General features: G+C 37.1%; 1 protein-coding gene across 1 annotated transcript; it reads right to left on the bottom strand.

Annotated features, from left to right (window-relative positions):
* Positions 1–1,462: 1,462 nt before the first annotated feature.
* On the bottom strand, positions 1,463–4,455 carry LOC105223341 (60S ribosomal protein L10). Its single transcript, XM_011201056.4, has 4 exons — positions 4,300–4,455; positions 3,938–4,243; positions 3,581–3,743; positions 1,463–1,674 (listed from the first exon to the last, which is right to left on the bottom strand). The coding sequence occupies exons 1-4, from the start codon at positions 4,320–4,322 to the stop codon at positions 1,510–1,512; spliced, it is 657 nt and encodes a 218-aa protein (XP_011199358.2). The 5' UTR covers positions 4,323–4,455; the 3' UTR covers positions 1,463–1,509.
* Positions 4,456–12,965: the final 8,510 nt, after the last annotated feature.

The following is a 12,965-nucleotide window of genomic DNA, read 5'->3' on the forward strand; positions in this document are numbered from 1 at the left end:
GTTGCACTGCATATTTGCAGGGGCAACTCGTTCGTCAAAAAAACCTGCGGCAATACTGCTCTTCGTCAAAAGTTTTTTAATGCATGCAGTTTGCAGCACTTCGGCAAATTGTCGCAGCCATTGCAGTAATTTTTTTGAAACTGCGTAGAACCAAAGGCGAAATGGAAGAGCGAGTAAAATGATTTCTAATTCTACATATGTATGACTTTAATTATTAATATGATTATATAATAATAATAGGCCTTATTTACATTTAGATCCACGAATTTTTTAAATCACTTTTTAGTAAAAGATTTCTTCTCTCTACTTGTTTAATCCTTTTTTTATTGTAATTCAATAAAATATTCTCACTCTGAGTTTCCTGGTTATCAATAATTACGTTAATTAAAAATTCCATAATCCTTTTTTTATTGTAATTCAATAAAATATTATCACTCTGAGTTTCGAGGTTATCAATAATTACGTTAATTAAAAATTCCATTTCTCTGGCGTTCGTAAATGCGAAAAAATTCTTCGCAGCACAATCGCAATGGCAAGGCAGTAGAATCGCAATGATTGTGCAGTAGCAACCACAGCCGGCAAGAATGCAGCAGGGTTGCACAAAATTACTGCGTTTACGAACTAACCCTCCATTAGGGCCAATGGATTTAGATGATTTCGCTTTGTTGATGACATCCTGAACCTCCTCATCGAAAGTAAGTGAAAGTAAATGGCGCGCAGTCTTTTGGCATTTGTTTACAGTTTGAATTGCCATCTAAAATAGCTCGCGCACTTCTTCGGAAGCTTTGCCATTGAATTGAACTTCAATTCGGTCATCATGCCTCTTCGGGTAGACAAGGCCTTGACAGTAGACCAAAGACTCCTCACAACTTTGCCTCAAAATGTCTCAAATAGAGACTGGTTACAGAATCCCGCTATTAGATGAATAGTTATCAATCCAAACAGGGTTAGATCGCCGAAAAAAATCCGGGTTAGTTCCGGTGCGTAGAACTGGTTGTCGTTGGAATTTTTTTTTCATCAGGAGAACTCAATTAAGAAGTGTCCCGAATTTCAAGTCCCTAGGTCCGAAAATAAAAATTTTGGCAATTGCAGTTATATGGGAGGTGGGTGTGGCAGTGGGCGGTTTTCCAAGATTTTTTCAAAATTTCTTAGTTTAGTCTAGAGAAGTGTTTCTGCAAAGTTTCATTGTTGTACGACCACTCCTTCTATTTTTTTTCAAGAAATGTATAGAGCGGTGCCACTGTGCTCCGCTATATACATATATATTTTAGCAGCAATTAAAACTAATTTATATTTGGAACCTACATTTTCAAACGATGCGACTACAAGCATGCAATGCGAAAAGGAGAAACTAAATTCGAAATTTTCAAAATTAACTGTGATTGTAGAATTACACGGTAACCCCCAAGTATTATTTTCTTTCATTAATTCAAAGTATCGATGGAGTAATAAGTTCATTAAATAGGTTACACGATATTTATTAACCATCATTTCATTGCTTATAAATTTTTAAGCATAAACCTCGCGTTGTGCTTTCTCCCACGCTGCTATAGGGCCGTGCTCTGGACGATATTTTACATTGCATCCGTCTGGTTCTAAACGATTTTCATCACGTAGTTGCTCATAGCGGTCACGGTCATACTTAGTGAAACCCCATCGTTTTGATACGTAAATCTAAAAAAACAAAAGATACCATAAATATGTTTCTATATGTATTTTTGGCTATAATAAGATTTAAAGGCTTCCGCAATAATTCATGCTAGATTATATAGCATAAGAATTCCTACCATTTCTATTGCAAAATTCGGATCACTTAGCTATAATTACACTGTATCCCTTAAAAAAATAATGATTTACTATATAGTACGAGGTCTACCCAACACCGCATGGTTTATAATTCATTCGCAGATCAAATTGGTCTCCGCAGATAAAATTGGTCTTGCAGAGGGTTGGTACTTCCAGCAAGATAATGACCCAAAGCATACTGCACATATTGTTAAAGAATGGCTGCTATATAATGTACCTCATCAACTTCATTCTCCTCCCCAGTCGCCTGATTTGAACCCCATAGAGCATTTATGGGATGAATTAGATCGTCGTATCAGAAAAAGAATGATAAAAAACAAGAAAAAACGTTAACTTCGGTTGCACCGAAGCTAAATACCCTTCACAGATGCATTTCTGATAGTAACTATCTGTTCATCTATACAAATTTTCGTGAATATATCTTGTCTAATGTGAAAGTTTTCCATACAAGAACTTGATTCCGATCGTTCAGTTTGTATGACAGCTATATGCTATAGTTAACCGATCTGAACAATTTCTTCGGAGATTATATTGTTACCTTAAGCAGTAATCCATGCCAAATTTCGTGAAGATAGCACGTCAAATGCGAAAGTTTTCCATACAAGAACTTGATTCCGATCGTTCAGTTTATACGGCAGCTATGTTATAGTGGTCCGATATCGGCAGTTCCGACAAATGAGCAGCTTCTTGAAGAGAAAATGACGTTTGCAAAATTTCAAAAGGATATCTTAAAAACTGAGGGACTAGTTCGTATATATACAGACAGACAGACGGACGGACGGACAGACAGACGGACATGGCTAAATCGACTCAGCTCAACATACTGATCATTTATATATATACTTTATAGGGTCTCCGACGATTCCTTCTGGGTGTTACAAACATCGTGACAAACTTAATATACCCTGTTCATGGTATAAAAACAAACAGGACCTAAAAAACGCACTACTAGAGGAATGGGATCTTATTTCAACAGACTATACAAAAAAAATTGTTTTTTCAATGAAAAACCGATTAAACGCTGTTCTGCAGAGCCGAGGTGGGTCCCACTAAATATTGAATTAAATATTATTATTACTCTTTTTTGTTCAAAATACGTTTTGGTTAGGAGTATGTAGACTTTTCTGTGTTTGGAAAACAAGGATAATATATATTTTTAATATAGAGAAATTAAAAAAAAATTGTCAAAATATCTTATTGCTCTTAATAAGAGTTCGTTTGGTATGCATTTTGTTTTTCCATTTTTCCAATTTTCGGAGGGGGTATGTAGACTTTATTATGTGAATGTATGTAAAATCTTCCATTTTGGGTTGGCAACACCAATGAAACTTGCACCGATAGTAGTTGAAAATCGTACTAGTTGGGTGAATATGTACAAAAAGTGTACAAGTTAAAAGAAAAATGCGTTTTATATACATTTTTATACATTTGCACACACACAAATTTAAAAATGCACGGATTTGTAATATTCGCGTCAAAATAAGACGTTTTAAAAAATTAATTAATTAATGCGTCCTACATTGTTGACAAACATATTTGGGGTACTCTTAATGTGTCATAAAGCATCGTAAAATCATAAATTTTTATAACAGTTAAAAAAAATTGTTGGATTGCATACTAAAATACGTTTACGCATATATAATTCTGAACACTATGCTTCCGGATCGTTATAACTTTGAGACTATATGAAACCCCTAATTATATGTACTGTTGATACGACCAGTGTAAATTATACAATATTTAATGAAAAAATATCATAAAATTAAATACACACCTTTTGACGTCCTGGAAACTTGAACTTGGCACGACGTAGGGCCTCAACAACTTGAGCCTTATAACGATCACTGGAGCGAACCGACATTATTGGCTGGCCGATGTGAACACGAGCGACTGTTCCCTGTGGTTTTCCAAAAGCTCCACGCATTCCAGTCTGAAGCCTGTAAAAATTAACTCTCATTAAAAATATTTCCTCCTTAAAGGGAAAACATTGGTAAAGGAAATAAATTCAGATTTTGTCGCTAATCATTTAAATCATATCCCAGTGCTCGGGTTTTTCATCATATTACATTAAACATACATTAAAATAAAATTCTAAAAAAAACATAAGTAATGCAAACCTTATATTTCTTACCTATCCGCTCCAGCACATGACAACATTTTATTAATTCGAATCACGTGGAATGGATGTAGACGCATACGTATGTGGAACTGATCTTTACCGCAGTATTTTACTAAATACTTGTTGCAGCAAATTCGACCAGCCTCCAACGCCTCACTACTAAGTTGCTCATATTCATCTGATACTAAGTGAACACACAAAGGAAAATCCTCAACTGAAGCCTTTTTTCTGCCCAAATCGAATATACGAATTTTGGGGTCGGGCACACCTCGACAAAATCTGGACTTTGGGTACGGCTTATTTTTGCAGTAGCGATAACTGTCGAGAAATCATATTTAAGACACATAAAATCGAAATAAATCCACCCATCATACCATCTTGCTGGTCGGCGACCCATCTTAAATATTCAGACACGTCCACTTCTCCTAAAAGAATCCAACGGAAAAGGAAGTTAACTTTGTACTATCTGACATATTTTCAATTACTCTTACTATACATGCGTTTAAGATGACAGGTAATATTAGAAAAATTCTTACTACTCGTTCACACGTCGAGCTCTTCCTATCATTTAACATTATACTAAACAAGTAGCATAATTGTTTATAGTATACTAGCCTCATAGGCTTTGCAGACGAGCAAAATTAATACTCATTAAGCAACGCTAATGCGCATTGAAATTTTATGCATTTAGACAGCTGATTGTGAAATTTGTTTATTTATTAAAAAAAAAGGTTAAAGAAAAATGAATAAGAGAAATTATTAATAGAAATTTTGGTATTTTTAGAAAATCAATATAAATTTAACGAAAAAATACATTTATTATTTACTACGTTCAAAGATAACAGATTGAAATTAAAAGCAATAATTGATTGTAATGCAAAAAAAGTAACCAAAAAAGTTAAGAATATTGGAAAAATGGATAGCAAAGTGTGCGTTTTTTTATTTTCTCCTTTTCTTCTGTTTTTTTTTTTAATACACTTGCACATAATTTAATTAAATAAATAAATAAATAAATAATTTAATTAGCAATATAAAACTGTTTACTTTTAATGCTGTTAACGCAAAAGAGGCAGCGGACTTCAAGCGACAGCTGTCAAAAAATAGCAAAAGTCGGTCATTTTTGAACAGTGTTGCTTACTCAAATTTGGTAAATTCAGCTATATGAACGAAATTTTTGTGCATTAACATGGGTTAAATGGTATGGTGCGATAAAGCCATGCGAGAAAACGCCATATGGCCTTATCACTCAATTCTGTACGGCTTTATTTTCAATTTCAAAGAGCGATTAGGCCATATGGCGTTATCTCGCATGGCTTTATCTCTCATTTGATTTTCCCTTTTACGCAACATTTTCTGCTCTATATGAATTCAAGAAGGTGTAAGCATTCTATAAAAGGGAAAAATCATTAGTTTTCTTCTTGCAATGAAAGGTAATGATTTTTCCCTTTTACAGATATATTAAATACTGTTACAAAAAGTAGTATTAAGTTTTATTTGTATTGCTATATGCATCCCTGATTATGAACAATAGCTGTAGGTATATGGAATAGCATTTGTCTTGTTGTAGACATCTGGCGCCACGGCTGTCTGCTTGTCGAAACAATAGACATCTGGCGCCGCACTGTCTGCTTGTCTAGGTAAACAATTGCTGAGTCTGGCGCCGCGACTGTCTGCTTACGTCTGGCGCCGTATAGCCGTATGTTCTGGTAATTTCCAGACGCGATATTCTAGAAGGACACGTCGGCATCAGCGAGAAGTGCGTGGCTATATAAGCCGTGGCAGCGCCAACGTAATCAATCGGTGCTAAGAGTAAACTGCTATAGTGTAGACGAGTTGTGAAATAAAGAGTTGTTGAATTAAATTAAACAGTGTTGATTTTATTTGTCAATCCAGAGATACGAACCTAACAAAGTAAACTAGCAAGAGTAAATTCGTAACAATACATTTGAAAAGTGAATGATTTTACAGAATTTGCCACTGACCATTTTGTAAAAAAACAAACTTTCAGTTTCTTTATATTTATTTAAAGATAATGAAGTAAACACAAGTATAACATTTAAAGAAAAACATTATTCCAACAAACAAATCAAACAAAATGAAAACCAAAAATTACGTGTAACAAAAAATTAAACACTATTCCAATATAGTTCTAGGTATATAGTAACATATGAGTTTAATTGTATTATTAACAAAATATTTGTTTTGCTTCTTTTATTATACTGCGACAAATTGGGCACAATGTTTGTACGCACTTTAATTTGCTGTTTTCTTCCATTTTTTGAAAGCATGTTTGACAAACTCTATAATGATGACATGGGTCGAACAAGAGCTTCCTTTCCCTTTCGCAGCAAATTAGGCATAACAATGTCATATTTTGTTGCGTTTGTAAATGATCTTTACAATTTACATATTATTACTGTCGTCGTCGTCGTCTTTATAATCATCATCGGAACTATGGATTTCATTGCGAATTTTTCTGCAAGTGTGAAGTTTCCATTTTAGAAAACTGACTGAGAATTTCCATCAAAGATATTTTATTGTTTTTTAATAAGTCTAGCCGTTTTTTAATAAATTTGTCGCGAACTCCATTGCCGAATGTTTTTGATCTATATAGATTCGTACAACCAGAAATAGATTTTGAATAATCCATGGATTTTACAAATTCTAATTCGAAATAATTCGTTTCTAGGAAGTTGTAAAACGTGCCCCGCTTTGGAAGTTTCATATTCAATCCGCTATGGAAACCTTCAGCAGAATTACTTGTCTGTCCTGACACGTTCTTTATACACTGAAAAGTTTACAGGGTTTTCCTAAAACAATAAAATTTCATAAAATTATATATGTATACTAGCTGACCCGGCGAACTTCGCCCCGCCCAATTTTTATTTTTTTTGGAAGTCATAGACTCGTATAACTTTACCACAAATAATATAAACTTCAAACAACGCATTTTCATTTAATGTTTTTAATGTTTGTAGCGCCATCTACTGTAACATACCGCACTCAATACCGCTCTTAGCGCCACCAACTGGTGGATAGCTCTTTGCTAATAATAAACAAATAATTTGCAATAAATAAATAATGCGACTATAAGGAGAGTTATAAACTATCCTATCTTTCAAGTTGGACCAAACTGCACACAGTGTTGAAAATTTCATTAAAATCGGTTCAGTAGTTTAGGAGTCCATCGAAAACAAACATCGTGACACGTGATTTTTATATATTAAGATGTAATTTAGCTTTCTCTCACTTTTTTCATCCATTGTCGCTCGAAGTAATTTATAAATGGTTTAAAGAAGCTTTCTGTATTATTTGATGGATTAACAAATTTTACATCCATAGCATCTTGTTTTAAAATGCTATAGGCTTCTATAATATTAGCCGGTTTCAATAATGGTAGATAAGTACATAAATTTGGAAAATAGGTTTTTGGCATTTTTATCTGTGTTCAATTTAGCTGTGAATTTAGGAATTTGCGTAACTTTACATCGAAGAGCATTCGTGTAGTGAAACCAACATCCAACCGTTTTCACTGTTGGGTATACGCTTTTAAAAGCATTACGTAAACTGCATTCAAATTCAGTGATTACTGACGTCGGCTTCAAATCGATGACATTCGATTGCAAATATTGCAAAACATGTTTATATGCAGATTCTGACTTATGAGACATTAAAATATATATGAACGGATATGCCTGAAAAATAATGAAAAATGATCGAGTTATTTTAAGATAAATAATAAATTTTAATTTTAAAGTTCTTACATGGTCTGTGTGAATAATGTGAATTATAAGCAATTGCTTATATTTCTTTGAAATAGGTACTATGTTAAATGTTCCATCAACTATATAATTACGTTGTTCCATGTGGTTCCTTCCTTTAATAGCATTAGAAATGGTAGGAGACACAAATAATGAGTAGGCAAAATTTTCTTCTACCATAGTGTCAATATAAAATTTGTCATTTTCCTCCTATCTGGACACTGTGAATTTTGATGCAATTTCTTTATTTTTATAAACTTCAATAATTTCTTCAAAAGTCATCGGATTTTTTGGATATTTTTCTTGTTTTATATGAAGCAAATGCCTACGCATTTCACCGAACTGCACTGAATGTGATGTTTCCTTATATTTTTTACATTGTGCATCAAATATATCTCGCACACTTGAACGTTTTAAAGATGCACTCATCACTTCAGTTTTTATCGAATTTATTAATTTTAATTTTTCAATTAAGGCACTTTGTTCCCCATGATTGTGGCCGTTCTTGACACTTTTCTCTGTTTTACGGCAAAACCTTGTGCTATTAAATTCAATGGCAACTGCAACTGCACATAACAATAATAATATTGTTACGAATTTACTCTTGCTAGTTTACTTTGTTAGGTTCGTATCTCTGGATTGACAAATAAAATCAACACTGTTTAATTTAATTCAACAACTCTTTATTTCACAACTCGTCTACACTATAGCAGTTTACTCTTAGCACTGATTGATTACGTTGGCGCTGCCACGGCTTATATAGCCACGCACTTCTCGCTGATGCCGACGTGTCCTTCTAGAATATCGCGTCTGGAAATTACCAGAACATACGACTATACGGCGCCAGACGCAAGCAGACAGTCGCGGCGCCAGACTCAGCAATTGTTTACCTAGACAAGCAGACAGTGCGGCGCCAGATGTCTATTGTTTCGACAAGCAGACAGCCGTGGCGCCAGATGTCTACAACAAGACAAATGCTATTCCATATACCTACAGCTATTGTTCATAATCAGGGATGCATATAGCAATACAAATAAAACTTAATACTACTTTTTGTAACACTGCCCTCCACTAAAGCCTAATCGTCCCGATTAGGCACAAATCCTCTTGAACCAAATGGGGCGAGCCTCTCCAAATGTACTACTTTCATTTTACATCGTGCTTTCCCATTTCTTTGTATGCGGTATACCACGTCATTAAGTCGTTTCATCACCATATAGGGTCCTTCCCAGGCTGTCTGCAATTTCGGGGACAAGCCTTTCTTTCGAAGTGGATTGTACAACAGGACCAGATCACCTTCTTCAAAACCTTTTGAATTTGCCGCTTGATCGAACCGGTCCTTCATCTTATTGCTCATCAGATGCGTATGCTGTCTTACCATTAGATGCAATTCATTCATTTCTTCCTTTAAGGCAGAACAATAATCTCCATCATTTCTTACAGCTGTAGGATTCGTACCAAACTTAAGATCAGCAGGGAGTCGCAGATCAGATCCGAAAATAATCTTTGCTGGCGTGTAACCAGTTGTCTCGTGCTTCGCTGAACGATACGCCAGCAGGAACATCTGGATGCACTTGTCCCAATTCCGTTGGTCTTTATCAACGATTTTCCGCAGATGTTCTTCGAGCGTTCGGTTGAATCTCTCTACCATCCCATCTGATTGTGGGTGTAACGCTGTTGTCCGTGTCTTGTGGATGCCCAATAATGTACAGACTTCTTGAAAAATGGAAGATTCGAAATTCCTGCCTTGATCTGAGTGTAATTCGACGGGCACTCCGAATCTTGTTATCCAATTTTCTACAAACGCTTCGGCTACTGTCTTCGCTTCCTGGTTTGGTAAGGCATATACTTCTGGCCATTTACTGAAATAGTCCATGACAACCAGTAGATATTTGTTTCCGGCCGTACTGGTTGGGAACGGACCTGCAATATCCATTGCGACTCGTTCAAATGGTGATCCCACGTTGTACTGTTGTAGCCTACCGCGACTTTTGGCTTTAGGACCTTTAGCTGCCATGCACTCTACGCAATTACTTATCCATTCTGCTATGGAATCTCGACAACCGATCCAGTAGAACCGTTGTTTAATCTTCTCTATAGTTTTTGTTATTCCAAGGTGCCCTCCACTAGGTCCATTGTGATATTCTTTCAATACTTTTGGGATCATGGACTTCGGTACTATGATCAGCAGACGAGAATGTTTGCCATCTTCGCTTTCCCAGGTACGATGAAGGTATCCATTAACGAGGTTTATGCTGTTCCATTGGGCCCAATATGCTTTTGCAGTTGGACTCTCGCTACTTATTTGTTCCTTTGGTGGTCGTACCCCATTTTCTTTGGCCATTACCAGCTTTGCAAGATCAGGGTCCTCCAGCTGATTGATTCTGATGCGGTGAGGAGTCCAATCATCTTCAGGTTCTATATTCAGTAATCGCACGTCGATTATACCTTCTTTTCCTTCTGATTTGGAGCAATGTTTACATTCCAGTGGACAAGGGCGACGTGATAATGCATCCGCATTTTTGTGGTGAATCCCCTTTCGATGTTCCGTTTCGAAGTCGTAATTCTGTAATCTTTCGATCCATCGTGCAATTTGGCCTTCCGGATTCTTAAACTGTAATAACCATTTTAATGCTGCATGATCAGTCCTCAGCAAGAATCGTTGTCCATACAAATACTTGTGGAAATGTTTTACACATTCCACCACAGCTAGTAGTTCTTTTCGCGTCACACAGTAGTTTTTCTCTGGTTTCCCGAGCACTCTGCTGTAATACCCAATTACTCTTTCTTGTCCGTCGATGAGCTGAGACAGGACACCTCCAATTCCATAAGCGCTCGCATCTGTATCCAGGATGAATTTCTTTCCAGGTATTGGATAAGCCAACATCGGCGCCGTACAAAGTAGTTCCTTAAGCTGCTCAAACGCTTTTTCTTGTTCCAACTGCCATACAAACGGGCGATTCTTCTTTGTTAAAACATGTAAACTTCTAGCCACGTTCGCAAATCCAGGTACAAAACGGCGGTAATACGTGCATAAGCCAAGGAAGCTGCGGAGTTCATGTATGTTGGTGGGTCGAGGCCAATCTTTAACTGCTTTTATTTTTCCCTCCTCGGTGTGAATCCCCTCAGTTGACACTTTATGTCCGAGATATGTGACCTGCTTCTTCCATAATGAACACTTTTTGGGATTCAAGCGTAATCCGGCTGATGCTATTCGCTGAAAGACTTCCTCTAGATTTTTCAGATGATCATCAAAACTTTTTCCCATGATGATAATGTCATCAAGATACACCAAACATGTCTTCCAGTTGAGTCCTTTTAACACATGTTCCATCAGTCGCTCGAACGTTGCATTCGCATTACATAACCCAAATGGCATCACAGAGAATTCCCATAACCCGTCGCCCATACTGAAAGCGGTCTTTTCACGGTCACGTTCATCAATCTCGACTTGCCAATATCCACTTTGTAGATCTAATGTAGAAAACCATTTCGCTCCAGACAAGGTGTCTAATGTATCGTCGATTCTCGGTAGAGGATAACTGTCTTTCTTTGTGACATCATTCAACTTCCTATAATCTACGCAGAAACGGGTGCTACCATCTTTCTTCTTGACTAAGACGATAGGTGAGCTCCATGGACTTATTGAAGGTTCGATTACACCGTTTTTGTGCATGTCTTAAATAATTTTGTTAGCATCCTCACGTTTTGCTAGTGGAACCCTACGCGGAGCTTGTCGGATTGGTTTAGCGTCTCCAGTATTTATGCGATGTTTGACAATGCCGGTTCTTCCTGTGTTTCCTTCGTTTGCAAATATGGATGCGTATTTTTCTAATAGTTTTTCTGCTTTTAATTTTTCATTTCCATGCAGTTCGTTCAGTAAATTATTTAGGAGTGTAGGACTTATCTGCTGTGGCTCAATAGTAGGCTTCTGTTCTGACCGTTCGCATCGTGCTATTGCACTTACATTCTGGCACTGTCCAATTACTGCTCCTTTCTTCAGCCTTATAGGCGTGTTGAATTCATTCACTACTCTGACCGGAATGGTGGCGTCTTCTCTAGTTTTCACAAGCGTTCTTCCTACCAATATGGGTGTATCTATTTTTGTTGGTTCCACAATCCACAACTCTTCAGTCCCACCTCCTCCATTCACTTTAGCCCATACAATCGCCTCAGATTTTGGTGGAATGCTCTGATTATCATCAACAATCACCCTCTTACTTTCAACGTTGGTCACATATCCGGTGTTTATAGGCATCTCCATGTTCTGGCAAAACAGCATTTGCTTGTTTAAATCCAAAGTAACCCCGTGATTAATCATGAAATCTACTCCCATTATAATTTCATCCGTGATTTCTGCTACGATGAAGGTGTGATTAACTTCCAGGGTACCAATCATCACTTCGCAAAACACTTTTCCCGCGACAGCTGCTTCCTCCCCGGTGGCCGTTCGAAGCTTGCAACCGACTAATGGTTCAACCGTTCCTCTTACCACATCCGGTCGGATAATTGAATGTGTGTCACCAGTATCCAAAGTAAGCGTTGACAGTCGTCCATTTACGATGCCGTTGATAGTAAGATTGTTGTCATGGCGACCTATTTGTGATATCGAGATGGCGGGGCAAATAATTGTGGGAACCAGCTCACGCCCCTTTGAACTGTTCCGTTTTAGTTTAACGACTTGTGAGATGTGGATGCTCCGTCCTCGTTATCTGTTGGTTGTTTCCGTTTTGATGGGTTTACTTTTATATTGCAATTTCGGCAAAGTGACCCGCTTTTCCACAGTTGAAACATCTGCCTGTTGTATTTACTCGCGGTGCAGCAATTGTCTTCAGAGTCTTCAGTATTTCCTCCATCAGCGCCGGTTGTTCCATTTCAACCCTTTGTACTTTGGGTGCTGGTTTACTTAGTAGGGAAGCTGTTTCCTGTGTGAGGGCGTGCGAAACCGTTTCAGCAAACGTTCTTTTTGGCATTGCATATGTGGCGCGTTTGGTGTCCACATCACGAATTCCATTTATGAAACATTGAATTTTTACCCTCTCAATGTAATCCACAGGTGCATCTGCATTTGCCAAATGAGCCAGTCGTTCTATTTCAGTTGCGAACTCTTGCAATGACTCGTTCATCTTCTGACCCCTATTTTGCAGTTCGATCTGGTATATTTGTTTCCGGTGCTCACTACCATAACGTCTTTCTATCGCACTCATCAATGCCTCATAGTTGTCCCGTTCACAGTCTGGAATAGTCTGAAGGATTTCTGCTGCCGGTCCTTTCAATGA

This window comes from Bactrocera dorsalis, chromosome 2 (genome assembly GCF_023373825.1).
Source record: "Bactrocera dorsalis isolate Fly_Bdor chromosome 2, ASM2337382v1, whole genome shotgun sequence".
Taxonomy (NCBI): Eukaryota; Metazoa; Arthropoda; class Insecta; order Diptera; family Tephritidae; genus Bactrocera; species Bactrocera dorsalis.

Bases quoted from the DNA above. Each gene is read 5' to 3' on its own strand.
- LOC105223341 (XM_011201056.4), bottom strand. From the start codon at position 4,322: ATGGGTCGCCGACCAGCAAGATG. The intron at 3,744-3,937 runs GTAAGAAATATA...TAATTTTTACAG, and splicing joins TCATGTGCTGGAGCGGATAG to GCTTCAGACTGGAATGCGTG. The intron at 1,675-3,580 runs GTGTGTATTTAA...TTGTTTTTTTAG, and splicing joins AGTTTCCAGGACGTCAAAAG to ATTTACGTATCAAAACGATG.